Source organism: Varanus komodoensis, unplaced genomic scaffold, assembly GCF_004798865.1.
Source record: "Varanus komodoensis strain SLA01 unplaced genomic scaffold, ASM479886v1 scaffold106, whole genome shotgun sequence".
NCBI lineage: Eukaryota > Metazoa > Chordata > Lepidosauria > Squamata > Varanidae > Varanus > Varanus komodoensis.
Window position 1 is genome coordinate 541,433 of NW_025335301.1, and position 26,329 is coordinate 567,761.

Genomic DNA, 26,329 nt, shown 5'->3' on the forward strand with positions numbered 1-26,329 from the left:
GGGGGGGGGGGAGATGGCCGTGATTGTGCCCACCTTCCCTGCACAAGTGCTGTCCATCTCCCCCACCCCCACAGCACAATTGTGGACATTGTAGCTAAGTCCCTTGAGTGTGGACATGCTCTTCCCCACCTCATCTTGGGCTTCTGCTGCAGCCCAAGCAGGTGGAGCAAACATTTTTTATTTTTAATTATTTTAAATTTTAATTAATTTTAATTGTAATTAAAATTTAATTAATTTTATTTTTAATTATTTGTTATTTATTTTAGTTAATTTTAAATTTTATTTTAATTTTAATTAATTTTAATGTGCAGTGTGCATAGGAATTTGTTCATATTTTTTTCAAACTATAGCCCGGCCCCCAACAATCAGAGGGACAGTGAACTGGCCCCCTGTTTAAAAAGTTTGAGGATCCCTGGTTTAGAGGGTGGCAGCATAAAGCACCTCATATCACTAAGTAGTGATTTTTAATTTGGATTTGGATTTCCAGCAGGTATGCAAACACATGGAGAGGTTTTACAAAATAAAATCCAACCCTTCTGTGGCTGTCACAGAAGGATCTTATTTTTGGAGGCATTCAGATGCATTGAACTGGATGAGAAGAAAGTGGAGGGGTGCCCTTACGAGGCAGCCGGAGGCCTCTGAGAAGAAGTCACGTTTCCAAGTTAAGGCCTTGGGAAAAGTGTGCTGAGCATCTCTGGGCCTGCCAAGGCTGGCGTTCTGTGCTCCCAGCAGACGGAGTGCATTTCAGCTTCTGCTGCTTCTTGGCAGACAAAGAAGAGGCTTTCTCTGGAGATGCGTCCTGGCGGGGCAGAGGTTTTTCAAGGGTCCCTAGTGAAAGGCCGAGTGTTTAGCCATCTGAACTGGAAGTGAGGGGGCCCACTGGATGCACACAAAGGGAGTGAATCAACGCTCCACTTGGGTGTGCAAAGTGTGACTTGAAAGTGAATTCCGAAGGACCCGATCATCCACTTCTTTTGTGACTTGAGCCAGCTGGGCATCATTTTTCAATATTTACCCTGGGCCCTTGTTCAAAAGCACACTGGCACATGCAGCCACGCTGGGAATCTGAACTGTGCCAAAGGTAGAAATAAAGAATCCACTTCTGGCTGGTATTTGATGATACTGCCACACTAATAACTTTTTGGAACTTCCAAACCTTAAGTCTGCAAACCTGTACACATTTGTTAGAAAGTACTTCCCCCTGAATTCATAGAAACATAGAAACAGAACAAGTCAGAAGGGGTCTCTCAGACCATCTAGTCTGATCCCCGGTTCCGCTCATGTAATCCCAAACATGTGGTTGTCCAATCATTCCTTGAATGCAGCCAGTGATGGGGTCTCCACCATCTTGAAAGCCCATTCCATATCCTAGGAGTCCTAACTATCAGGAAGTACTTCCTGACATCCAACCTGAAGCCTGGTTCCTTGAGCTTTGCCCCACAGGAACGCATCCTGCCCTCTACTGCAGGGAAGAACAGGTCCTGGCCCTCCTCCACATGGCACCCCCTCACATCCTTGTAAGTTGCTTAAAAATCCCCTAAGATCTAGAAACAGAGAAACAGAGCAAGTCAGAAGGGGTCTCCTAGGTCATCTAGTCTGACCCCTGGCTCCAGTTGGCTCCATCTAACATGTGCATGTCCAGCCTATCCTTGAACGCTCTCACCAATGGGTCACCAACCACCTCCCATGGAAGCCCATTTCATACCCTGGGGGTTCTAACTGTTAGGAAATACTTCCTGGTATCCAAATGTATTGGATGCTTTGATTCCCTGAGCTTTGCTCCATTGGAATGTGTCCTGCCCTCCTCTGCAGGGGAAAACAGGTCTCTACCCACCTCCATGTGACCCCCTTCATGTACCTCTATGTCACCAACAGATCCCCTCTGAGTCTCCTCCAGGCTGAAAAGTCCCAGTTCCCTCAGCTACATTCTAGCATAGCTACATCTCTCCTGTAACATGGAGCCCAGAACTTGATGCAGTACTCCATTTGCGGGCACACCAGAGTCATGTAGAACAGTATCAACACCTGTGTAGATCTAGAAGCCACACTTTTTGCTATACATCCAAGGGTGGCATTTATCCTCTTAATCTTCACATCACACTGCTGGCTCATGTTCAGCTGCTGTCAACCAGCACCCTGAGATCCTCTTCACAAGTGCGACTCTCCAGCCACTTGTCCCCTATCCTGTACCTGTAACATCTGTTCCTGTGCCCCAAGTGCAAGACCTTGCACTTACCCACACTGAACGCCATCCTGTTGTCTCCTGCCCACTTCCATAGTCTGTCCAGAGCCTTCTGGATCTGGATCACCTGCTGGATCTGGATCACCTGCTGGGTCTGGATCACCTCAGGTGTGGCCACCACCCCCACTTTTGTATCTTCTGCGAATTTAGTCAGCAGGCTGGTCATCCTCTCCTCCAGGTCATTGATAAAAAGGTCGAACAGAATCAGTCCCAGAACTGAGTGCTGGGGGACTCTGCTTGTCATCGGCTCCTATCCTGAAGATTCCCCACTAATAGTTAGCCTCTGCTTTCGAACTGTCAGCCATGCCCTAAACCAGGGGCCCTCAAACTTTTTCGACGGGGACCAGTTGAAAGGCGGAGGCTACCCGCGCAGGCCGGTGAGGTGGGGGTGCCTGGGGGCGCGGGCCGGTGAGGTGCCGTTGGGCGTGCACAAGGCGGCATTGGGCACGTGCGGCAGTGACTTGCTCGCTCGGAGACCATCTCCAATCTAGCGAGTCACCACCTCCCCGCCTCCCTGCACTGCGAGGCAGCAGAAAGTGCATGCGTACGGGAGGCAGGCGGTGGCTCGATCGCTCGCTCGCTCGCTCGAAGACCATCTCAGATCGAGCGAGCCCCCAGCTCCCCCGCTCCCCGTGCTGCGAGGCAGCAGCGAGCACGTACCTAGGGGAGGCAGCTCGCTCGGATGGAGACCGTCTCCCGGTGAGCAAGCCACCACCTCCCCGCCCACGCAGCAAAGGGCGCGTGGGCAGCGGACAGCGGCCTGGGCCACATGGATGGCCGTGGCCGGGCAGATCCCTCCCGCGGGCTGTAGTCCGAGGCCCCAGTCCATCGCCCGGTGCATCAGTCTACCCCAAAACTCGTCAATTTCTCAGCCAGGGTGTCATGCAGCACTTTGTCAACGGCCTGGCTGAAATCTGGGGAAACCAGCTGCCTCGAGACCTTGCCTGCCTGGCCCTTGTTTGAATTATGGTAGTTGCATCCTGCCTTTTCCGGACAGGAACTGAAAATGACTTCCACCGCTCTCGTCTCCCTTTTATCCTCACAACGGCCCTGTGAGAAAGGTCAGGGTGAGATTCAGGGACTGGCCCAGAGCCGCCCAGAGCAGTTTGTGGCTGAGCAAGGGCTAGAACTCGGTCTCCCAAGTCCCAGTCTGACCACTGCGCCACACTGGCTGCCTGAGTGGACACCTGTCCAATTGCACTGCTCAGAAATCATTCCCTTTGGACTGCAGCTCTCAGGATGCTTCCTGCAGGGCAAGTTCCCCCAGACAAGCGAGACTCACCCTTGAGTAAGCATGGGTAGAGCGGTGCCATTAGTGACTGTGGAAGCTGGGAAGGCAGGAGATGCAGGATTGCACCAGCACTAGACTCCTTTTATTCACACTATTGTTCTTTCTCCTTTCTCTATAAACAACCTGCAGGGTGGCAAACTAAATCAAAACTGTCTAATATGAACAAACAAAGCAATCCTCTGTGTATCTTCTCAGACGTAAGTCTTATTCTGGTCAGTGGAACTTACTCCCAAGTCGGGTGCATAGGCTTGCATATGGAGTCAGAAGATCAGCACTTAAGGACTATATATGCATCTAATTTAGATTGGCATTCAAATACTGGCGAGCAGCAAAAGTCTGAAAAAGTGGCAGGGAGCAGCAATGGAGGGATCAATGTTGGTTCAGCAGCAATGCCACTGTTTGCAGAGGGGAAGCTCCTCGAGAGCGAGGAGTGTCGGCAGAGCTGTGCATTCTCGGCCGGCATTCGGACACAGTAGCCGGCCAGGTGCAAGTGCCCAGCCCACCAGCGGGACCCGAGGGCAACAGCGCCCCCTGCCGGTGTCCCCAGCATCCCGCCTCTGATCCAGCCTCTGGGACATGCACCCTCGATGCTCCTTGTCGGGGACCTTTGTCCACTCCTGTAAAAATGCTGCAAGCTTCTGTGGCGACTGCAGCATCGCAGTGTTGTTGCCAAAAGTCTATTTCAAGTGAATTCTTCTCTCTGGAACGCAAAGGGGGCCGGGGACCAGTGAGCTTTCTTTCAAAGAGAACTTCTTATTTGTGTGCTTTATTTAATTGTATTTCTGATCTACAGCTGGAATCTTGAATTCCAAGAGATGGTTCCATCAAGCTCGGCTGGCCTTGATTTTGCTTTTGGGGAGCAAGGCCACAGTTGCTTGCCTGGACTTTTTCTGGCGTTTCCCTGAAAGCTCCCAGTTCCTGGGCCAGCACGTCTCAGCATGCAGGAACCCCAAGGATGAAGCGGCCTTGCCCATCTTTGCACTGGGAAACTGCTGCCGGCCGAGTGGCTACAAGCCGCTCTGCTGCCAAAAACAGCAACTGGGCAAAAGGGCTGGTACCCGCCTGCCAGCTGCGAGAGGGCAACCCTTCCTCAGGCACATGACTGGAAGATGAAGGACCAAACTCTCAGACAGGAGGGGAAAGCCCAAGAAGGGTTGGCGGCCTTTTCCTGCTTCTTTCAAAATTGGCACACAAGCCCCTCTGCTGCTTGTGCAGGTGGAAGAAAGGGGCTTCCAGTCCACAAAGGGAGCCCTCCATACACCGGGGGCCTCCTGGTGAGTGCGACCGCAACTCCTGCCATGGAGGCTAGCGAGGCCAGCAGGGCTGCTGACCCCAGTGAGGCAAAGCGCTGCGCCAGAGAGCAGCAGAGGGACCCGGGGCTGGAGTGCAGCACGCGGCTGCCTGGCCAGAGGCCTGTCCCTGCGGCGGCCGCCTAGCAGACCCTGCAGCAGGGCATGGATGCCGCAGGCCCCTCCTGTCCATGTTCCCCAGCACCTGGAGCACACGAGCCCACTGCCAGGACCAGGAGCTCTGCATGGGCCCTCCTCCAGTCCCCTTTTAAAGCCACCCAAATCGGTGCAGCTGCTGCAGCTGCGGCAGCCAACCCCACCTTTCAATTCCGCACTGTGGGGGGGAGGGCTTCCTTTGCTCTGTCCCTGGCCTTCCCCCAGTCAGCTTCATGGGGTGACCACCTCCAAGAGTGCCCCCAGCCAGACCGTGACGAGCAGAGCCCCAAACTGCCCCCGTGCACCGCTTGTCCCTCTTGCGGGGAGGACAGCAGGGGCAAGGCAGGGCAGCGGCTTCACTGGGCCCTTGCCGAGGCACACGCCTTAGCCCGGGCTGACAATGGCCGGCTCGTGGTGCCCTTTCTGGCCGAGGGAGAAGAAGCTGGAGGCAGAGAGGCAGAGTGTGGGGAGCTTTGCCCACCTCTCCCTCAGGGCGGAGCTGGCACGGGGAGCGGCGGCAAAGGACCGTGGCACTTGTGGCGGGAGCAAGGTGGCACTGGAGGCACGCCAAGCAGCCATGGGAAGCCCTCGCAGGGGCCAGCAGGATCGCCATCCAGGGCTGAGTGTCCTCCAGATGTGATGGACTACAACTCCCATCACGCTCCAATGGCCATACAGGAGGGAAAGTTGGGAAAGGAGCGCCTGGGAGAAAACTCGCAATGGACACCATGTGGCTTCAAATGAGAGCTTCTTGCTCTTGCTACGCAAGTCACCAGAAAAGAGGCACAGCATCAAGTCCCGAAGGGTGTAAAAAGGTCATTTGTCTGGGCACAGATGGAAAGGTAGCCGTAATTGTGGTAACTTGAACAGAGATTTTATTTATTGAGCATTTTAGTTTAATACGGCTGTTTTGAAATTTTGTTCCTTTTAGAGAGATGCTTTTTGGAGCTATAATTTTTATCATTAGTTACACTGTGCTTATTTTGTATTGCTGCACTGCCCAGTCAGGACCACCCACACCCGGGCCTGAGGATCAGGTCCTCCCTGCCACTGGTATTTTGGGGCCCTCCCAAAAGAAAGGCTGCGACCTTTCTCCTGCCCGGCCCAAGCCTCCGGCCAGTCCACTCGCTCACTCCACCGTCGGGCGATGATCGGGGCGGCGGGAGTAGAAGGTGAGCAGCTGAGGCGCGGCAGGCCGGGCAGGTCGCCCCGAGCGTAATCCCGCTCGTCCACGCCCCATAACGCGCTGTCTGCGGAAGACGGGAGTTGCAGTCCGGCGCGCCGGGAGGACTCTCTGCTGCAGAAGGATGCGCCCACTGACGGCCGCTCCGGCGGAGTGTCACGCGGCTTCCTTCCTCCTCGCACTCGGAAGGCGCCTACACGCACTCCTCTACACTTTTCTATCTCTGCGGCTCGGCTCGCCTCCCCCCCCCCGCTCCTCTCGTAAGGGCTGACGCCACGCCGGGCTAGAGCGCCCGGCTCTATGGTCGCGCGAATGGCTCTCGCGAGAGCGGGCTGGCCTCGCCGCTGGTCCGTTATGGCGGGCGCAGAAAGGAGGCCGGATCGGGGTGGCGGCGGCGGGGCGCGGCGCGGGCCTGAGGCGCGCACCAGCTTGACGGCCTTCGTGCTGGGCGGCTCTGTGGCCGCCGTGCCGCTGCTGCTTTCGGCGCCGCCGCCGGCCCTGTTGGCCGGGCCGGGCTTCCAGGGCCGCGCCGCGCTGGCGCTCCATGTGGCCGGCGTCAACGCCGCGCTGCTGCTAGCCTGGGGCCGCTCCCCGGGGGGAATGTACCAGGTGAGGGGCCGGGGGACTCGGGCCCGCCTGGCGCCCGCTAGAAGTTGAAAGCTGCCCGGACAATGGAGGTGCAGGCTGGGGCCTATGGGGGGCGGGCAGAAGAAGGGTCTTTCTGGGCGCGGCGCAGCCTCTTTCGAGCCAGTGTCTCCGGCTGCAGCAGGAAAGCAGGGACCCAAGGGCCCTTGTTCCTTTCTCGGCCCTCCTGGAAGCCAGTGGGGTGGAGCCAGCCCCACAAGCTCCTCAGGACTTTCCCCTTCCAAACCAGTCCCTGCCAAATGACCCTATGAGGGTTTCTTCTGAATTATCCTGCCAACAGGTGAGTTGCAGAGCGCGGGTCAGCCATGTCATCTGCCTGAGAAGGGTGGGGCCAGACCCTGCTGCCCAGCACCTACCCTTCGCTGTCTGGGTCAGGGCATCTTCCCGATCAGGGTCTGATCCCTTCCATAGTGTACATGGGAGAGAAGCCTGCCACTCACCCTTTGGAGACTTGGTATCAGTACCAGTGTCTTCAGGAGCAGCATCTTGGGGTCCTTTGAAGCCAAGGGTTGACCCCTGTGACTGACTAGTGGCTGACTCCCTGTCTGCATTTGCCTTTCAGATTGCCGTTCGTGCCTGCTTCTTGGGTTTCGCTTTTGGGTGTGGATTGTTGCTCAGCTTTGGACAATCTACGTGGAAGCATTTTGGCTGGTAAGAGTGTTGCGCTTTCAATTATAGACTGCCAAAAAAGTGGGAGTTTGGTAGACAAGCTTTCAAACTGCATATAACTTCTTTCTGTACTTATGGTAAGTACATAACACCCATCACCCTCACTAACTGGCTATGCTGGCTGGGGCTGATGGGAGTTCCAGTCCAGTCTGGAGGGCTGTATGTTTTCCACCCTGGCATATGGTCCAAAAACTAAAGTGCTTGTAGCAGAGCTGCTTGTTGGTATCAGGATGAGAAGCTTGGGCAATTGACATCCATCATTTTGCTCTGAAAATTGCATTTTTGTGTCAGAGTCCTGGGCATCTGCTCTGTAAAATTGTCAGTTCTGCAGTGGTGTTGTTTTTTTTACTCGGAGGTTCCTAGATTTTTGTCAGTTCCTGAGAGCACAGGCAAAACTTGAGACAATGATCTGGGTTGTTAGGAGCAGGTGGGGTGTTTTTTGACAGGATTTTGTGAGCAACAGCAGGGCTGCTTGTTCCTGTTTGTTGGTTTGGTTGATGTGCTTGAGAAGAGTTTCACAACCCAGACTAATCTTTGCACACTTCTGGAAATAACAGTCTTGCTGAGCTTTTATTCTGAGTAAATGTGAGTCAGACTGGGCTGATTTCTGTGCCACTGTTTGATTTTTATGACTTAGTTGGAACTCTAGCAGTTTGCTTATTTTGTCAAAAGAATTCTGTTTTATGCCATTGAATAGTTTCTTTCAGTAGTAGCAGCAGAGATGTTTTAAACTAGGCCTAGCAATTCTTCCTCCACAGGGCCATTTCTTCCCCTGGAACTAGATTGACTGAGGTTTATGCAGCATGACCCAGGGAATGCTTGCTCGAAAATAAGCCTCCTCATGCCCACTGAAATCCACTTCCCCATGTACTGTGCAGCTTTAATCCTAGGGTCACATGGTATGTGCAGAAGAACCCACTGTTGATAGGTCAGTTTGGGGGCAGTCTGGAGCAGAACCTGCAGGCAAGGCTGTTCTTCCCTGTGCTCTTGCATTTGTCTGTGTGGGGCTCTGGAATCTGATCTCTGGTTCAGGGGTGGTGGCACTTCAGCTTGGTGGGATGAACTCCCAAGAGCCAGAGTCAAGCACTAAAGGCTTGTCCTTCACATTAAGAAATTAAAGTGCTGCTGAGCATATTCTCAGCCCAAGAATTCGTTTTTACTCTTAGAAATATGCTTACAGTCTTTTCTCACAAAAATCCACATGTGCTTTCCTCCAAGGTTTTTTGTTTCCTACTGGGGAGAAGAGGGGTGGAGTGTGTGCTTGTTCCTGTAACTAAACAGCTGGGAGTCAGAAACCCTTGCTCTGCCTTCTGAGACAGTAAAGTTGTCACCAATTAACTGTTGTTGTGCATGGTCATTCTGTTATGTTTAAACTCAGTGCATTGGGTCTAGGATTGGCTTTTCTTGAACGGAAGAGTTCCCTTCATGAACGATTGTTCTGCTTGGTTTTCAGCTGAACCCATTCCAGAGTATGCCCCAAGCCTCTGATGGCCTAGTTGCAGGCACCTAATTTTTGATCTGATAGAAATATGCTTTCTCTCATGAACTTGTCAGAGACTACTTTTTGCATTTCTTTGGAATGTGCTGTTAGTCTTTTTACAGATTTCCCCCATCTTACACTCATCTCATCTCCACCTGATAAAGGGCACTCAAGAATCCAAAAGCTGCTGCTATAATAACATTGATGGTTTTTAAGGTGCCACAGTTACCCAGAAATCTACCAGCACTTCCTACATGGCCTTCAGCTGTCGCAGTAATGGGCTTTTAAAAAAAGATCTAAGATTGAAAACATTTCTGTGCACATTTAGACAGAAAAAGTCCTGCAATTCCCCGCATTCCTCGGCCAGCTTGGGGAACCGTTGCGCATTATCACCAGAGGGGTAAGTCTAATGTGGCTGGTTTTGGTTGTTCCCTTTGCAGGTATATGTGCTCTTTGTCTTTTTTCCATTATTCGGAGTACTTGGTTACCGCTGTGAACAACCCACGAAGTCTGTCCTTGGACTCCTTCTTGCTGAACCACAGCTTTGAATATAATATGGCTGCACTCTCCTCCTGGGTTGAGTTTACTGTGGAAAAATGCATTTTCCCAGGTCAGTAGCTCTCCTTGGGAGTTTTAATTCATGAGAAATACAAATACATTGCCATTCTAGTAGGAAGTCTGGGAATGTGTGCAGTGAGGCTGTTACTTCCTGTAAACTGATGATGGGGAAAGTTCCTTGCTGTTACCTGTTCTCCATTTGCAGAAATGAAGCAGATCACCTGGCTGAGTTCCGCAGGGCTGCTGATGGTGGTCTTTGGAGACTGTCTGAGGAAAGCAGCCATGCTCACCGCCGGCTCCAACTTCAACCACATTGTCCAGAACGAGAAGTCGGAGACGCATACCCTTGTGACTCGGGGCGTGTACGGGTTGTTCCGTCACCCATCATATGTGGGGTGGTTTTACTGGAGTATCGGAACACAGGTACAGTGGAATCACTTTGTGCCTTTGTGAACATGAGGCTACCTTTGTGGGGTAGCTAGTATCAGGATACCCGTGTGCTGCAGGGAAAAGGAGTGGTAGCTTACCTACTGCATGCAACCATCACTCCCCAGGATAATAGTCATTACTGCTGCACTAGTGCAGGATGCAGAGCCCCCCTCAGCCTGAGAGCCAGATTCTGTTTTGGAGCTGTTTCTGGGGCCACTTCCGAACAGTGCAGGGACCAGAGGTAGAAAGGGCAGTGCCGAAATGCAAAAATGGCAGCCTATTTCAGCTGAACGCTTCCTGCCAGCAGATAACCTTAGGAGAGGCATGCCCACTTTTTAGAATAGGGGACAACGACTGAAAACCAGGAGAACACTAGTGGGGAAAAGGGTTGGGGCTGGGGGAGAGGGCTTGGCCATCGAGGAAGGGAGCTCAGGCAGGCCGGATTTGGCCCTTGAGCGGGAGGTTCCACACTCCCGATCTAGCATGTTAAAGTACCCAAATCAGCTTTTGTGTATTATCTAGATGTAATCTTCAACAACGTCTTCGTGAGGTAGGCCAGTCTTACTGTGCCTCACATTGCAGAGGAGGGGGATGAGTCAGAGAGACTGCGTGGCTTGCCAAGGGCCACTTAGGAAGTTTGTGGCAGAGGCAAGGTTCAAAGCAGGAGCTGCATGATCCCCACACCCAGTATGGGGCAACATCTTTCAAGAAAAAAACAGCTCCCCTCTGTATCCCGTTGTTAGGGTCACATGTTGTGTGGAGTTGCATACAAACACACGATGAACTCACTCGGACCAAGTTAGTCTCCATCAAGCACAAGTTCTGCCTTCTGCTAGTAGCCTCCTCATTTAACGCTTCCCTGGGACTGTTCCTCTTCACAAGACGGGTGGGGGACTGCAGGCTTGAGTGATCCCTGTTGTCTGAACCTTGTTATGTGTGATACTTCAGGATAACCGTGCCACCCCCCTGACGTATGGTTTTGGGGAGCACTCCCCGCATGCAGTGAACGTCAGGAAGATGGTTCTAAGTTTAGCTTTGCAACTGAATGCACCTCAAGATGTTGGACGGAGTTCCTAAGAACATAAGGAAGGTGTTGATTCCCCATCCCAACACACTTGACAACTTGATAACATCACTTTTGAACAGCGTTCTTTTTGTTTCATTTCTTTTTTTATTCCCTAAAGCAGTCTTTCCCTGCTTTTCAGCTGAAAGTGCTTCTGGAGAAGCTTCCAGATCAGTCAAAAATAAGTCAGTCTCTACCCTCAGGCTTCAGAAGTCACAACACAAAAAGGGAATGAGGAAGGAGGAGGATAAATCTACTTCCTGCCCAAGTTTTTAAAATTGCAGTTTCTGTAGTGATCATTGCAAGTGGAAAGTTCCAGTAAGCTGATGGGGTGGCTGTTGCGGGTGACACTTGCGAAAGCACCCAAAGAAGCTGGTCTCCCGGCTGAGGCAATAGAACAGCCCCACTTCTCTTCCTTGATGCAGCTTGGGAGAATGGCAGTGCTGCTGTAAAGGTGACCTTCCCCAACCTGTCACCCTCCAAAGGTATTGGATCACAACTCCCACACTCTCCCCATCACCAGTTTGTGAAAGGATAATGGACAGTAAGGGTCACTTAGTTTGGCATGCCAGTGCCAAGGGGGCCCTGGGGACGTTGCAGCTCTTCGGAATCCCCATACAAGGCAAGCCCTCCTCTGCCTTTCTTCTTCCAGATTTTACTGTGCAATCCAGTCTGTGTCGTGGGCTACACCCTGGCTTCCTGGCGCTTCTTCCGAGAGAGGATAGAAGAAGAGGAGATGACGCTGATCCATTTCTTTGGGGAAGAGTACCTGGCATACAAGAGGCGGGTACCTACTGGCCTGCCATTCATCAGAGGGATTAAAGCAGAACTGTGAGGCGCTGGCGCCAGCTGGAGCAGAACAGGGGTCTGTGGCTCCAGGTGCCGTCTGCCTGGCCTGGATGGTGCGGAGCCGCAGGCACTTCAGGCCGCGCTGTTACAGTAGCGCTCAGTTTTAATGCTTAGTGGTGAGTTCTGTGAGGGGGTTGTGAAGGGCTTGGCCATAGCTCCATATCTCAGTCCACCTTAGTTAAAGTAGGAGCCCTCCCTCCCTCATTGTAAGCAGGAGAAAAGTCCTGAGTTACAGAAGCCTCGCTGGTTTCTCATATGAGTAACAAGGGTGATTTTTTTAAAAGGTGGGGAAGCTGTTCTGCCTCTTGCCATTCTGCTGGACTGAAATGTGCTGTGATGAGATCTGTCCGAGAAGCTGCTTGCACATCAAGCAACCCCGCCCCCACCCCACAAGGGGTCTGAGTGAAGCTCTCTGGCAGAACTTTCAGGGAAAAACCTTCCTGATCTTCCTCTTCGTCTCTCTCTGGGGGAAACGGAGCACAGCTTTAGCCCCTGGGCCTGATCATAAGTTATTTGGGATAAAGCATTCTTACAGGGTGGGATGGAGTAGCGGTAGGCGTGCAGCAACAGTGCCCTATAATTCTGTTTCAGGCTCTGTGAACTTGTTTGAGTTTCCAAAAGAAGAACGCTGGAGAGCAGCGTTGTGAGTAAAGAGAACGCCCTTCAGCGGATGGGGCCTGCTTTGGGGGAAGCGGCCTTTTTTAAATGATGCAAATCCAGGTTTGCATCACCCTTCATGAATGAATGAAAAAATGTATTTGTGTCTAATGGTAATGTTTGCCTGATTGTTTCTGTCAGTGCCATCTTGACGGTGTTTCCTTGGTCTTTTTGGTCTCAATTTTGCCCTCACAACTACTTTGTTTATTCCACATTTTTAATAATGACCACTTGTCCCCCCACTCCTTAATTTTTGTATTTTAACTTGAGGATTCAAGATGTGTTTCTCTAAGATGTATCTTTGCACATCTTAGCTGAGGAAGACCGGAGCCATTTTCGGCACCATTTGTTTGGCAGAATCTACACGCTGGGGGAGGAGAGGGAGGGGGATGCTTCAGCTTCCATGCTGCAAATGCTTTTGTTCATGTTATACCAAAGAGAAGCTTGCTATTTTCTGACTCTGGTGAACTGTTTACAGTTAGGAAGGAAGCCAGGACATTTGCAAGTTCTGGCCAAGGCGGGCAGTGGATTGTTGAGCAGTGTTGCATCTGTCTGGGGACCAGTCACCATTTAGTAAAATTCATTGTGAAGACTGGAAGCCATGCTAATAACTAGCCATGGAAAGACCCCATGAGTTGACATTTTGGGAACTCAGAACAGCAGAATCCCAGGGACAAACCACTTCTGTTTCTCTTTACTTTTTGGAATATTTTTTTTTCTTCCCCTTCAACCACGTGCTCTTGAGCATCTATTGAAATGCCTCTTAGTGAGGAGAACAAGATCATGTACCAGGGCTGAGTGCACTTCTTGAAAAGAAAGAAGAAAGTGAAAACAACACACTCTGGGAAGTTGGGTTCTGCATCTTCCTGTAAATGAGCCAGCACTGTGGTGCCAGTTTCACACTGCGCTACTTTTGTGTGTATAGAATTGATTTTAGGGGTTGGGACCAGGCATTTCAAGGAATGGAAGTGCCAGTCCCTGCTTTTTGGAGAGCTTGTTCGACAATCTTTCTACGCTGGGAGATTTTCCCAGACCCAACACGACACAGGGGCATTTAATTTCAGAGACAACTTCAGAGATTTTTAGGATGCCAGATTTTACAAGTCAAGACTTTGGTGTGCATTCAGTCCAGAATATGGGTTCTCTTTTCTTTTACAATGACTACATTTGCAATAATCCTTGCTTTAGTTCCACCATGGGTAAGCAACAACCAGGCAGAGGTCATCTGGCACCTTTGCATTGGCAGTGGTTGCCGTATTCCTTCCTCCTCAGATCTGCCTCTCCTCATATGCTCGTCTTGCGCAAGGCTTGATGCCGCCCAGGAGTGTCCTCCTCAGCCAGGGCTCTGTGGCCTGATGCTCCGTATTCCTTTCAGAGTTGCTGTTGCATTTTGGCCTTTGTGCCTGGTGCAGATGTTATCAAAGCCCTTTAGAAAAGGTTCTGATATCCCTAAAACTTGTCTGGTGGCATCTCAAAAATTTACAGGTGTCTTGGAATAAGTGTTAGTAAACACTGTTCACTCCATTAATTTTCCTAGTTCTTTCTTCTTCATTGAGTCCAGCCAAAGTAGCTCAATCTGCAGTTTGCAGATAGCTTGGATAAGAGTTGGTTGAGCCATTTGCTGAAATAGGACCGTGGTTTTCCCCCTCTGCAACTGTAAACTGTACAGTAGGACCTGGAAATCTTGCATGAAATCTCCATTTCTCTCCAACACTGAAAGCTGTGAAAGTACCAAGTTCAGACCTTGCACCTATTTAGGAAAACAGCACCAAGAGTTGCCATGACCTTAATTCTTTGATCCAATTCAGGAGTAAGTTATTTTTAGCAGTATCTGTGGGTGGTAGAGCTAGAAAAGCAGCTCAGCACCTGGCTCTTTGGGGCAAATTCGTTTCCTGGCACTTCTGATATGCTTTCTTTAGCTCCTTATGACATTCAAAGAGCTAGCTGAATTTTCAGTAGCTTCATACCTTAGGTTCACACCTTAAGTTCCCATTGAAGTGGTGGGAAAACTCTCACTAAAACACAGTTTGACCTATTTAGATTGGATTGTATGAATTTGCCTTCATAGTCAAGCTGTTGGCTCATCTGTCCCAGCTTTGCCTACTTTGGTGGGTACTGATTCTTCCAGGGTCTTGGGCAGAGAGAAGACTCCTGCTACCAATTTCCAAGTCATGCTGTGACTTGGGAGCTTCTAATTTAGGTTCAACATCTGCCGGCAAAGTTTCTGCATCCAGCCAAAATCCACCCTAGTATCTGCAGTGCCACAGATCACTCCAGGACTGCCTGTAACTTTTCCCAGTCGGATGCCTGCAAGCGGCTCCGAGTGCCCCCGATCATTGCCATGAGAGTTGTCATATGGAAGGCATCAGAACCAGGCTTGAAGAACCTCACACTCCCTCATCTGTGCACTGTTAGGAGAAAAGTAAGCATGGAATGCATTCCTGTCACAGTTAAGCATTTATTTTATTCTCCTTTCAAAAGTATTTTACCAGTGGTAAGTCAGTTACTGTGATTAGACAGCTAATAGGAAATGCTTCATCTAAAATAAATGGCAGAAGAAAATGCATGTTACATGGAGAGAGAGTAGCAGTGCAGCCCCTGCATGTGTGCTCAGAAGGGCGCCTCATTGCATGCAGTTACGGGTGTTAGTGCATAAGAGTGTAGCCCAGGAAGAGGCGCTCTCGGTGCTTTAACATTCCTAGAACGCGCTGTTACTTCAAACAGAACCCTATGCAAGGACAGGCCAAATGAATGAATGAATGAATAAATAAGTAAGGCCCATAGCTGTAGTTGTCTGGGGCCACCAGCAGCTATAGGCCTTTCCTTTGTTCAACCATGCATAAGATTACAACACTTGACGATTTATTCTTCTTAGCATGCCTTCTTGAAGTCTCGCCAGGTCTTTCATTTTTATTTGCTACATTGTTAATCTTTCCTGGTTGCAGAGACAGGCACCCGTCTTCTAATAATCACCTCGCATTATTTTTATTGCTGCTAATTTATGAGTATGCATACGAGTTCATTTTGGTTTGCTAAATAGTATGCAGTGATAACAAGCAGATGCAGAGGCAGAAATAGTTCACAAATTTCATTGATTCATCATAAGTATTTTTTCCTGATTAATTTGCTGATATTTCCAGATAAGCCCCCAACCATATTTTACAGAGAGGGGGCTGTCTTTTTGGTATCATAAACGTAGCCATCTCTACTTTGAGTCAGGTTAAACATTCTGCTTTTCCTCTAAAAGGTTTAAAAAGTAGTCTTTGTCTTTACCTATATCCATATTCAAACTTCTATTACTTGTGCTTCAAATTAACTTCCATTTGTCATCTGATACAGATACTTTATTGAAAAAGTCTTTTCTCACTTCCATACATAAGATGGAGGTATGTCCCAGAGTTTGAACAACTGAAGATAAGTTCTAGGAAGTAATCTTGAAAATAATTGGTTATACTCTACCTGGCTTCTTGAAAAAGAGGGGCCAAATGTTGAAAGATCAATGATACTGCTTCCTTTCTGTCTTAATTCTGTGAACCCCCTTTCCCCAGACTCTCCATGCTGGCTGGGAATGCTGGGAGTTGGAGACTGGCATATCTGGAGGCCCCAGGTGGGGATTGTGGTTATTTGTCCTGGAGAAGGTTATTCAGTTAAATATGCTGAATATTCAGTATTTAACACGTATGGATTCCCACTAGCTAAAGGATCTAAAATGAAATTCCTAGGAGGGATATTGAAAGGGCTGATCTGTGTTTGAACAGATTCTTTCCTTTCAGTCAGGAAAACATTGCCATTTTGCTGGCTTCTGAACATGCCCATGTCTTTTCTGAAGGTGTGGTAAATGTTTAAATGGAAATCTGTCACCCCTTTTTCTGAACATGCCAAGCTTTATTGAGAATATAACCAACCTCTTATGGCTCCAGATTGGGAACCTGGATGATAAAAATTATATATAAACATGGGGAATTCCTCCCTTGCATATCCTTTATGGTGTTTGACCTTCCCTGAAAAAGGGAGTTTTGTGTCTCCCTCTTTACTGTTAGACCCTGAAATATTGCCAGGTAATCTTTGCAAAATAAATTAAAAAATGAGAGCTAGGCTGATGCCTTGATCAGGGCCCACCTGCCAGAACAGGATTACCTGCAAGTCCACTTGTACATCTGTCCAGCTGCTTTGCTGCAGGGGTCAAGGTTGGAGTTGCTATTTTACTTCACCAGTGGAGCTTTCCCTCCTCCTGCTTTGTCTCCTCTTTTTCAAGAAAGGCTTGTTAGCACACCTGCTTCAGCCAACACAATAAGCCCTGTTTGAACCACACGCCACATTCAACGGCTACATCCCCTTTGAGTGTGCATTGTCGGGCTTTCTGCACCTCATCTAAGTGCTATGATTTCAGTGAAGCACATTTATTCTGGAGCCCTGCAGGGGAATTAATCCAAATCCAGCTTCAGGAACAAACTGGGCTGCTTCCTCAGAACAAAAGGGATCTGCAGCCTGGCCTCTGGCGATTAGGCTGGAAGGAACTTTCACAGCCTCCCCAAGGGCTCACCCATGGCTAAAGGGCGCAGCTCATTGTAGTTTGCAGAGGTGTGTGTTGGATTGGATGGAGCTGGGTGGTGGCGTGGAACCCATTGATGGTTGCTCACATAGCTAGAAGGATTTCTCTAGATGTAACCACTGCTTGCAGCCTTAAAAAACCACAGTAGGGCAATCCTATGCATGACTGCTCAGAAAGATCTTCCACTGTGGAACTTGCTACCAGGCAAATGTCTAGGATTACAATCTCAAGCACCGTTCCACTTCCCTACTTGTATCTGTGTCAGTCATTTATGGCTAATATATGGAAGTCGAAAAAGGTGGTTTTGCCTGTGCAGGGGGAAAACAGACCTTTGCAGAACTTAAACTGCTTGCCTTGAGCAGATGCACAGCTGTCTCGAAAACCAGGCTAGTGGCCGGGCAAAGCCTATTGTATAATATGCAAGAGAGAGGAGTGCCTTTTCCATTTTACAGTTCTGCTTACAGAAGGGAAGATGAGACTCCAAATAAAACCATTCTGTGCCTTTGGATGGTCCTCCCCCAGAGCTGAATCCAAGCCCTGATTCTACAGGCATGCAGAACTGGGGCATTTTGAGCATGGCTCGACTTCTTCAGAATTTCAGGTTTTTCCTTTTCTGAAAAAAGCATGTTTCAGGTCCTTCTGATTGAAACCTCTAAATGCAGGGGCTCTTTCAAGGTCAAGGGGAGGGTGTTAATTCCTTGCATGGTTCCTTCCCCCTCCCCTGGACTAGCTGGTACAAATTAAATGATGCAGCATATTTTAAGAGGATAAACTTCCACAGACCTGCTGATTTAATACAATATGTATGGCTTGTTGGCTGTAGCTTTTCTTGGAGCCTAATTTGGATGCAGAATTCTGTTTACTTTTCTGAAAGCAGGGCGCATGCCCAGGCTCCCCTGCAGCCGGCCACTGTTGCCTGCAGAACAAGGGGTGGTTTCCTCTGCAGCGTTTTGGGTGTTCTGTGCTGTTGAAAGCTGAGAGGTGGTTGCCACCAAACTGAATGGCAGTCTGGTTCAATTCTCTTTTATTTTTTTAAGAGAAATAAAAGTATTTCCCCCCTCTGACAAATGTTGACCATATTTTCTCTGCTTTCTTAGATAATAAAATATACACACATCTGAAGAAAAATGCATGCGAATGCTACCTGACACCCCTGCAGCCAGTAATTAATGTGCTTGTTGGGCAGGGAGAGAAGTTTTCTTCTTTGTTTCAAAACAGCTTTTAGTGAGGTTCAGAGGAATTGGGTGAGGGCTGACCTGGAAGAAACGTTCACCAGCCTTGTAGAACAGAGAGGTACCAGGCGCTTGTTTGCCTTTCCTCATGCGAAGGAAGGGCCTGGCCTCTGAGGCAAGACTGTACGGGGTGGGTAGTCCATGTGCCTCTGCCCAGTGCCTGCAGCCCCTAAAAGCCAGGCCCAGCAATGCAGCAGAATTGGCACTTGGGTAGAACTCTGAGGATCACAGCAGCATTATCCTCAGAGAAAAGCCCCAAGCACATCTAAGCATAGTACGTTTCCTAAGCAGCTTTCCATTTCCTAAGCAGGGTGTGCTTTATAGTGCAGGTCAAGGATCAGAAGCTCTTCCCATGTTGTGGGGCTTAAGAGATGTAAAATTTCCAGAAATTTTGGCACTATGAAGAAAACAGTCCTCTGTCTCCTGGGAACAAAAGAACATTGGGGGGGAAAAGCAATAGGGGATTTTAGTACTCTGCAGATCTAAAGTCAACCTTTCCCAGTCTGGTGCCTCCCATAGATTCCCATAGATGTGCGCATGGGGGGTGCTGGGGAGAGGTGGCCGCCTGAAGCAATGTTCACACCCCCAGCACTGCATTATGTATAACTTTGGTTTGCTCATTATCATTCTATTTAAAATATTTAACAGCAACTCAGTAAGTTGTCATTATTGCCTGAGTGAAATATCCTTTTAAATGTAATACTCCCAAACATAATTTTGAAGCAAGCCACAATAGGTGTAATACTCTAGGTTCCTATTTATTGCCTGACCAGCAACAAACATCTGAAGGTGGCACTGAGGGCAGAAAAAGCGGGAAGAAGGGGCGAGGGCCAAGGGAGGCTGGCGTGCAGCGTCTCTTCCTGTTTGCAAGGAGGTTTAGTAAACTCCCTGGACCGGTTCGGTTTGTGGGGTGGAACTTGGAGAGACCTCATTGGAACGACAAGCTATTGAGGTATTATTTAGCTGGGAAAGGCTCAGCTCAGGAATGGTAAGGAACCTTATTCAATTTAAAAACCTTTAAGCAGTCTCAGTTTATTAAGAGTCATATTTAATTTGTTTTTATGTGTAATTTATGTTAATAAATGTCTTATTGTTCATTTGCCAAGGTGGTCTCTTATACCATAGAAACCTGGCTGCTGCAGGGTTGGTGGTGGTGGTGGGGGGTTTTTTTTAGGTAGAAAGGGTTTATTCTACTGGCAGCCTTTAACAGGTTTTTCACTGAGGCGACATTCCCTAGTGATGAGGTTTAATTGAGAACTTTATTAAAAACTGGTTATGAGTTCTGTAGACCGAACTCCCCAAATTAAAATGTTTTTTAAAATGTGGTTGGTTTTATAAAAAATAAGTCTCACAGCTGGTGGCACATAACCTCCAGTGGATGTTTTTTATTTGTGGGTTTTAGATTAGAAGCTGTAGCAGTCATTTAATGTACTTCTGATCCGAACAATCCCCAAAACAAAGCTCTGTAGAACAAAACCCCCACACACATGTTCTTCCACATGATTCTTCTGCTCCCACGATGGTTCTACTTGCTTGGTAGAAAACTAAGCATTCCTAAATCTATCAGTAAAAGATATATTAGATCAATAATTTTAATAAAGAATGGAAGAAAGAGCTATTGTTACAGAGAAGATGAAAATATTTTCCTTGTGGCTTCATTTCCAGACATTGTACATCTCTAGTCCTTTAAAGAAGTGTTCCAATTGGATAGCTTTTAGAAAGCATTTTGGGAATAGTGAAAGGTTAGGGCTAAGGTTAGGGCTAGCAATATATGAACACAATTTCTGAAATTCTTAAAAATAATGTGTAATCCAGAGCTGTTCAGTTTTGGGAGAAAAAAATGCTCCTTGCAGAAAGGGGACACACACACACCATCCCACTGGTTTTCCAAGGCTTCATATATCTAGCTGAACAGAGCAGCTAGCCATCAGGATAAATGGGCATTCTAATCCACCCGCAGCTGAGGGGCACACAGGTCGAGTACCCCTCCAGGGAGGGTAGGGTGTGAAGGCTTCAAGGGAGCCAGACCGGGCTGTTGCAGGAACATGCTTCAGAGGAGCATCGGGAGCAACCGGATCGCTTCCATCTCACCACTTGATTACCTGCCCCCAGCGGACGCTTGCTGAGATGAAGGAAGGCCAAAGCCAGTGGTGACATGCAGCAAGGTGGGAGGAGGATCCTGCTGCCGTGTCTGGTTTGTGGGCTTCCCGCTGGGACCACTGGTTGGCTGTTGTAAGCAGAGTGCTGTGCTTGGAGAGGCCCTTGGTGGTGGTGGCAAGCCTATGGCACACGTTCTGCAGCGAGCACGCACCGCCCTCTCTTTCGGCACGCAAGCCAAGTTGCCCCAGCATCGTCCCAAGAGCCAAGCATTGGATAGCAGTGCACATAAGGGTCATGCGCATGCTTGGAGAGGAGTAGTGGTGCCAGGCAATGGCATCACGAGCTGTGACTCATTAGCCGCGACTCATCAGAGCTTTTGCATGGCCGGTCAGTGTGCTGCCAAGGAGAGACAGAGAGAGCGAGAGAGATTTGCTTGGACTGGCTGTGAGTTGTTTTTTCTAAACTAAATCCTCAGTATTCAGGTTTTATTGCAGTGTTGGCACTTTGCAATAAAAGCGGGTTTGGGTTGCAGTTTGGGCACTCAGTCTCTAAAATGTTCGCCATCACTGATCTAGGCTCTTCTTGTGTTCTGTTAACTGTGGGCAGCCCCTTTCTGCTGCAAATGTGTTGTGGAAGATTTGTTTGAGCGGGTTTCTTGTGTGAGTGTGCCCGGCCGACAGCTTGCAGGTATACAGTCCTGGAGAGTAAGGCTGGCTGCTGACGCTGCACAGGCATGGCTGGATCTGCATCCGGCTGCCTCTTCCTATTCTTTTTTGCATCCCAAAATGTGAAGCCAAATCAGTGAAAATATCTGCGCAGAAAATGCAATTTTCGTGGCCATGGATTCAAAAAGACCAGATGTCCGGGCAGCCAAGCCTGGGCAAATTTATAGTCCTCATTTTGGGCATGAGATAGGATTGAAATCAAATCTGGGCAATAGTTGGGAAAACCTGAAAAGTGGAGGAATTGCTGCATAAGATTCCTAGTTGAAGATGACCATGACTTGAACGCTGCGTATGATTCCTTAATGCACCCTTTCCACCAGACTAGTAGAATAAATTGGGTAAAGGAGAACATCCAATAGAACAAGGCAGAATAAAGCCTGCAGATTTGCACTCTGTCGCAAGAGCAGCGCTGCTGAAGGCCCGTGAGCATGCTCCCACCCTGCAAACACAGCTCTGCATCCCCGCCTTTGCACAGAGGGAGGGAGGAGTCTTGCCTGCATTCAGGACAGGAGCTGCTCTCCTTCCAGATCTGCTTCCAGGGCCCCGCTGCAAGGTCCTGCCAGTAGTGAGGGGCTCTCGGCCTTGCTTTTCGGCTTGCTCCTGAAATAGTCCTTGCTTTTAAATTGGGAATCCTCTGTTGCTGGACTGAGGATTTGATTTTCCTCTTTGGGTTCCAAAGACTGCTTTTCCTCTTTGCCGCCGCCGCCGCTGTTGCCACTATCACACAAATCAGTCCTTGGGTGGAAGAGAAAAGAGCCTTTTTAAATAGCAGATCCTGGAAACTGTGAGAAGCACTGGCCTTTCTACCCGTCCATAAGCAATTCTGACTGGGCCAGGCAACTCCCTGCCAGTGACGAGCAGGTGCCCCGTGCTTGGGGCAGCCTCTTCCCATGACCACAAGTTCCAGGGGGACAAAAAGCTGCTGCACCAACTTGGAAGTAGGAGGCTGGGCCCAGGCATCTGTGGAAGGGAAGGGCCGTGTCTCTGGCTATGTCCTTGGCATGCGGAAGGTCGTCAGGGCAAGCCTGGGATCTCCATCCAGGGCCTGTCTGAAGCTGGGGATCTGCTGTTGGCAAGCGCTCATTGGGACGCCAGGCTGCCCCGTATCGGCCCAGGCAGTTGGTCCATCTGGGCAGTGTGGGGCACCCTGCCTGGCGAGAGGCAAGGCTGGTGGAATTGGCCAAAAATTGCCCGTCCCTGCTGTGAACAGTGCTGAGCTGAATGGCTCAGTTGGGTGGGAGCAAGGCACTTCCTTGTGCTCCGCTTGGCATGTTGGTCAGATACAAAAATATTGGTGGAACGTGGTGACAAGGCCCACTGGGGAGAGACTGAAGAGCAGGAGCAGAGCACTGCACGTCTGGCAGGTTGGTCAGGCTGTCATGGTGTCGCTTCTATTTCAGTGGCATGGCTCACGTGATCATGGTGGCTTATTTCCCCCACTGTGTGCGCCCGAGAGCTGCATAATTACCCAGAGCAGTGCATTTGTTTTCTTTGCATGGTTAGCAAGCCTCCCAGAAGCCAAATGCTGTGCAAGTCTTCTGGGAAGGGAGACTGGTGGCAAATGTTCTCAGTGGGGCCCCATCGTAGCTTCTGGGGGTTGAAGGAGCTGCCCGTGGTGCTGAATTCCCTCCCTCAGGTTCACCACCATGGATAGTTTTGATGAAGCTCAAAATAAGCACAGCTTTGATTAGGAGTGCTGCTAATGGAGTCACCAGCCTCCCCTGCCTCTGATGCAACTATTGAACATGGTGACAGGGCACCTTTGTAGCACTTGCCAGAGTAATTATGCAAACCCCAACCTGCATCTGTGGAAGAGGAAATAAGGCCCAGGTGACCATGATCCTGAATCCTGGAGACCCCGTTTATGAATGGTTCTTTTATCAGGATCCTCCTTGGTCAGACCTTATGCTCCTGGCAAAGTGCTTTTCTTGGAAGAGTCCATTTCTATGCCAGCCCCATAACCCAAAGGTCAGCAAAGCCCTGCTTGGAATGAGGCCATCAAGCTGTACAGTCTGGGAAGAAGGGAGCAGCTTTGTGGGGGGAGGTCTCAGACAAAATCAAGGCAGAGGCACAGATCTGAGCTGGAATTCTGGAAACATCGGGGTGCAAACATGCCCCCAAAGAAGCAAAGTGGGGAGCCCTGCCTTTTGGAGCAGCGAATGCTTTCAGCTACCCTCTTCTGTTCCGTTGGTATGTTGCAAACTCCTGCTCTTTCTCCAGCAAACTCTTTCCAAGGAAACAGCCCTTGGCAGTGAGGTGCACTCTGTGCTTGGCTCAATAAGCTGGCATGTGCCCAGGAGAGAGGCTGGAGGAGTGGCACATGCACAGCTGGCCCAGAGAGGAGCTCGTGGAAGTGGCACCAGTGTCACCTCCCACAGTTTGAAGGATCTCGCCACAGGTGGCAGGAGCACATTGATATCCCACCATTCCCAAGCACAGGGCCTGAACTAAGTGGAAGATTCATTCTGATCAAATGTGCAGCAGAACGTCCTGACCAAATGAGCCATTCGGCAGTGGCAAGGCAGCTTAAAGGGTGTGGACCCTGGTTTGCTTGGGGATTTTATGCAGAGGCTGAACAGCCCCCAGTCAGGGATGCTGAAGCTGTGGCTCTCCAGCCTGAGCAGGAGGCTGGGTTGGGTGGGCTTTGCGGTCTCTTCTAACTCCATGATTTTAAGATGCTGTCTTCCTGTGGCTTGGAAGGGTGGGCAGGGTCATGCCAGCCCTACCCATGGCTTGGAGTGCACAGCTGTCGATGGATGGATGTGACATTCACATTCAGCCCTCAGTGTCTGAGTTGTGTGTTCCACATCGTTTGTGTGTTTGGGCATGGCCACAGGAACAGGGCCTGAGGAGTCAGACTGTCCTCGCAGGCCCTCTGCATCATTTCAGGCCTTGGGCCTGTGAGTCCTCTTCTCCTAGGGCAGGGGTCTCAAATTCAACTTGCCTGGGGGCCGCTGGAAGTAGAGTCTGGGTGAGGCTGGGCCGCATCAAGCGGTGGTGGTGGGCCGCTCATCCCGCGGCCGACCCGGGCGCCGCCGGCGCTTTGAAGGCCGCAGGGCCCCTCCCCCGGGACCCGCCCATCCCGGCAAGTGGCCCGCGGGCTGCCAGTTTGAGACCACTGTCCTAGGGGAAGATGTAGTCCTGCATGGTCAGCCTGAGCTTTGCTGGCCAGGTCTTGCAAGAGCTGCAGTCCACCAATATCTGGACAGCCTCATGTTCATCACCCCTAAGCTAAAGAATTGTCAGACCCACGCGTGGCTGGCTTCAGGAGGGATGAACTGGCCCACCATAGGGAACAGGTTTGGACGGGGGGGGGGGGGGGGGTTACTTTTAGCACTCCAATGCGTGCAGCATTTTCTTGCTCTCCTCTTTGGAAGTGCAGCCACACACTGGACCTGCTCACCTGGGAAGCGGTCAGTTCTTCTCCACAGGCAGCAGTCCCAAGGATGGGTGGCAGTCTGGGCTGACACAGCCCTGGACTCCCTTGTCCTCAGAAGAAAGAAGGGACAGCCCCAGGTAGGAGCCAGGCCCTGCAGGAGAAGTGGCCGCATGGTTCTCCGGAGCCACTGTCTCCTTCTTGGGAAGGGTTCCACATCCTGCATTGTCTAGGGATGAAGTGAGGTGTAGGCCAGCACATCTGGAGGGTACCAGATGGAGGAAGGCTGACCTGGAAGTGGTGGGTAGTTTGGAAGCAGAATCTGCCTCATCCCAAAGCTCCGTCTCTTGAGACAGTTTCTGGCATCTCCAGGTCTCCTAGAGAGAGGCAGTTCCAGACATGGGGCTGCCAGATGTGGAAAATGGGAGGGTTGAGGCCCTCCTCCTATCCTAGCCAGACTGCTACTGCCCCTGGGCCACCAAGGTCTGCATGGAAGGACAGGACTCAGGACGATAGACTGATTTGTATATGACTACAAAATATCGTCTAATTAACTACAATCTCATTACCGTTCTGTGCAAACCTTGAAATTTCAATCCATAAAGAAAAGCCATGATTTCCCTTGCTGGGTGGTGAAGTCTGGATTGTTTAAAACATGGTTACTGTTGCATGCACATTCAGAATATGCATTATTTTTCCAGGGTACAGAGGCAGCAGGAATGAGAGGGCAAAACCCCCAGCCTCATCACAGGCTGGCACTGCAGTGCAAAGAGGACACTTGGGAAAGAGCAGGCAAACGATACAGGAAGCAGACAGCCCAGGGACTGAAAAACAAGCCGTGGTCCTCTCCCAGGCAAATCCTGGGTCAGGTAGCAAGGCATGTTGTACATGCCCCACAGGGTAGTGTTATGTGTGAACCGTTCCGTTCAGTAAACCAACTCATGAGTGCCCCACTTGGAAAATGAGTGCTTTGCAGTGCCCTGGCTCAAGCACCCCCAAGGACAAGACCGAAGCCACAAGGGATCCCGTACCTGTTCTGAATGTCAGCGGTTGTTGTGCTGTCGTCATATATTTTGAACAGGTTCTCTGGAGGGTGTTCATCCTTGTCTTTTGCTTCCTGTAACCTGCAGGAAGCACCAGTGAAAGAACTCATGAGACAGCAGGGAGAAATGGCGGAGCAATCAACCAAAGGCCCTCCCACTGCGGACCCGTTCCATCCAGTCCGACTCCAGGGGAGGAAAAGGCAAAATGGACTTCAGGAGCAAGAGCTGGTCATCCTTATAGTAGACCATAGACTGACCATTAAACACAGAAGCTGGCTTCACACAACACAAGCCAGGATTGCCATCGAACCATGGCTTGGCATTGAATCATGGGCTGTTGACTAGCAAACTTTGGTGTGTTAAGCATGGACAGCCCACAGAGACAACCTATGGAGTGTGCTTGGTTTGTGAACTGTGGCTAGCAAATCACGTTTCGATAATGCAGCCTGGTTCACACAACAGGGCAACTCGCACTCAGCCCATGCTCAACTGCAGTCTGCCTTGGAGCTTATGAAGAAAATGCCAGAAGGGCCTCTTCTGCTCCCTGGCCATAAAAACATGATGGGTTGAATTAGATTGATGGGTATGATGAGTTTAGACCAGCCCTCTTGAAATTAGTGGGACTTCTGTTAGGATTGTGCTCAAGCCAGTAATCAGTTAGTACCTGACCATTCAATGCCTTTGCTCGACATCAAAACCGGCTGCCTGAAGCAGCTGCCTCAGCCCACTAAGGTCAAGCCACACCTGGATGGAAAGACAAGGCCAGGCAAGACCACGGGGCACCCGGAGG

General features: G+C 50.0%; 2 protein-coding genes across 9 annotated transcripts in view; one reads left to right on the forward strand and one right to left on the reverse strand.

Moving 5' to 3' along the window:
• Window positions 1-6,781: 6,781 nt before the first annotated feature.
• Window positions 6,782-25,845, forward strand: ICMT (isoprenylcysteine carboxyl methyltransferase). 3 transcript variants are annotated; one of them, XR_006413703.1, is made up of 6 exons: window positions 6,782-7,086; window positions 7,369-7,457; window positions 9,396-9,565; window positions 9,719-9,936; window positions 11,658-11,970; window positions 25,627-25,845. XR_006413703.1 is itself a non-coding variant. In XM_044419656.1 (5 exons), the coding sequence occupies exons 1-5, from the start codon at window positions 7,054-7,056 to the stop codon at window positions 11,838-11,840; spliced, it is 693 nt and encodes a 230-aa protein (XP_044275591.1). In that variant the 5' UTR covers window positions 6,782-7,053; the 3' UTR covers window positions 11,841-19,392. The 3 variants fall into 3 exon arrangements, 1 of the variants encoding a protein (XP_044275591.1); XR_006413702.1 differs by lacking the exon at window positions 25,627-25,845 and adding an exon at window positions 12,446-19,392; XM_044419656.1 differs by lacking the exon at window positions 25,627-25,845 and having other exon boundaries at window positions 11,658-19,392.
• Window positions 20,864-26,329, reverse strand: part of RNF207 (ring finger protein 207) — a 34,527-nt gene continuing 29,061 nt past the window's right edge. For all 6 annotated transcript variants that reach the window (XM_044419650.1, XM_044419655.1, XM_044419654.1 and 3 more), the window contains 2 exons: window positions 25,528-25,620; window positions 20,864-21,855 (listed from right to left, as the gene is read on the reverse strand). In XM_044419650.1, coding sequence (XP_044275585.1) covers window positions 21,621-21,855; window positions 25,528-25,620 — 328 coding nt within the window. In that variant the 3' untranslated portion in view covers window positions 20,864-21,620. The remainder of the gene's footprint in view (window positions 21,856-25,527; window positions 25,621-26,329) is intronic.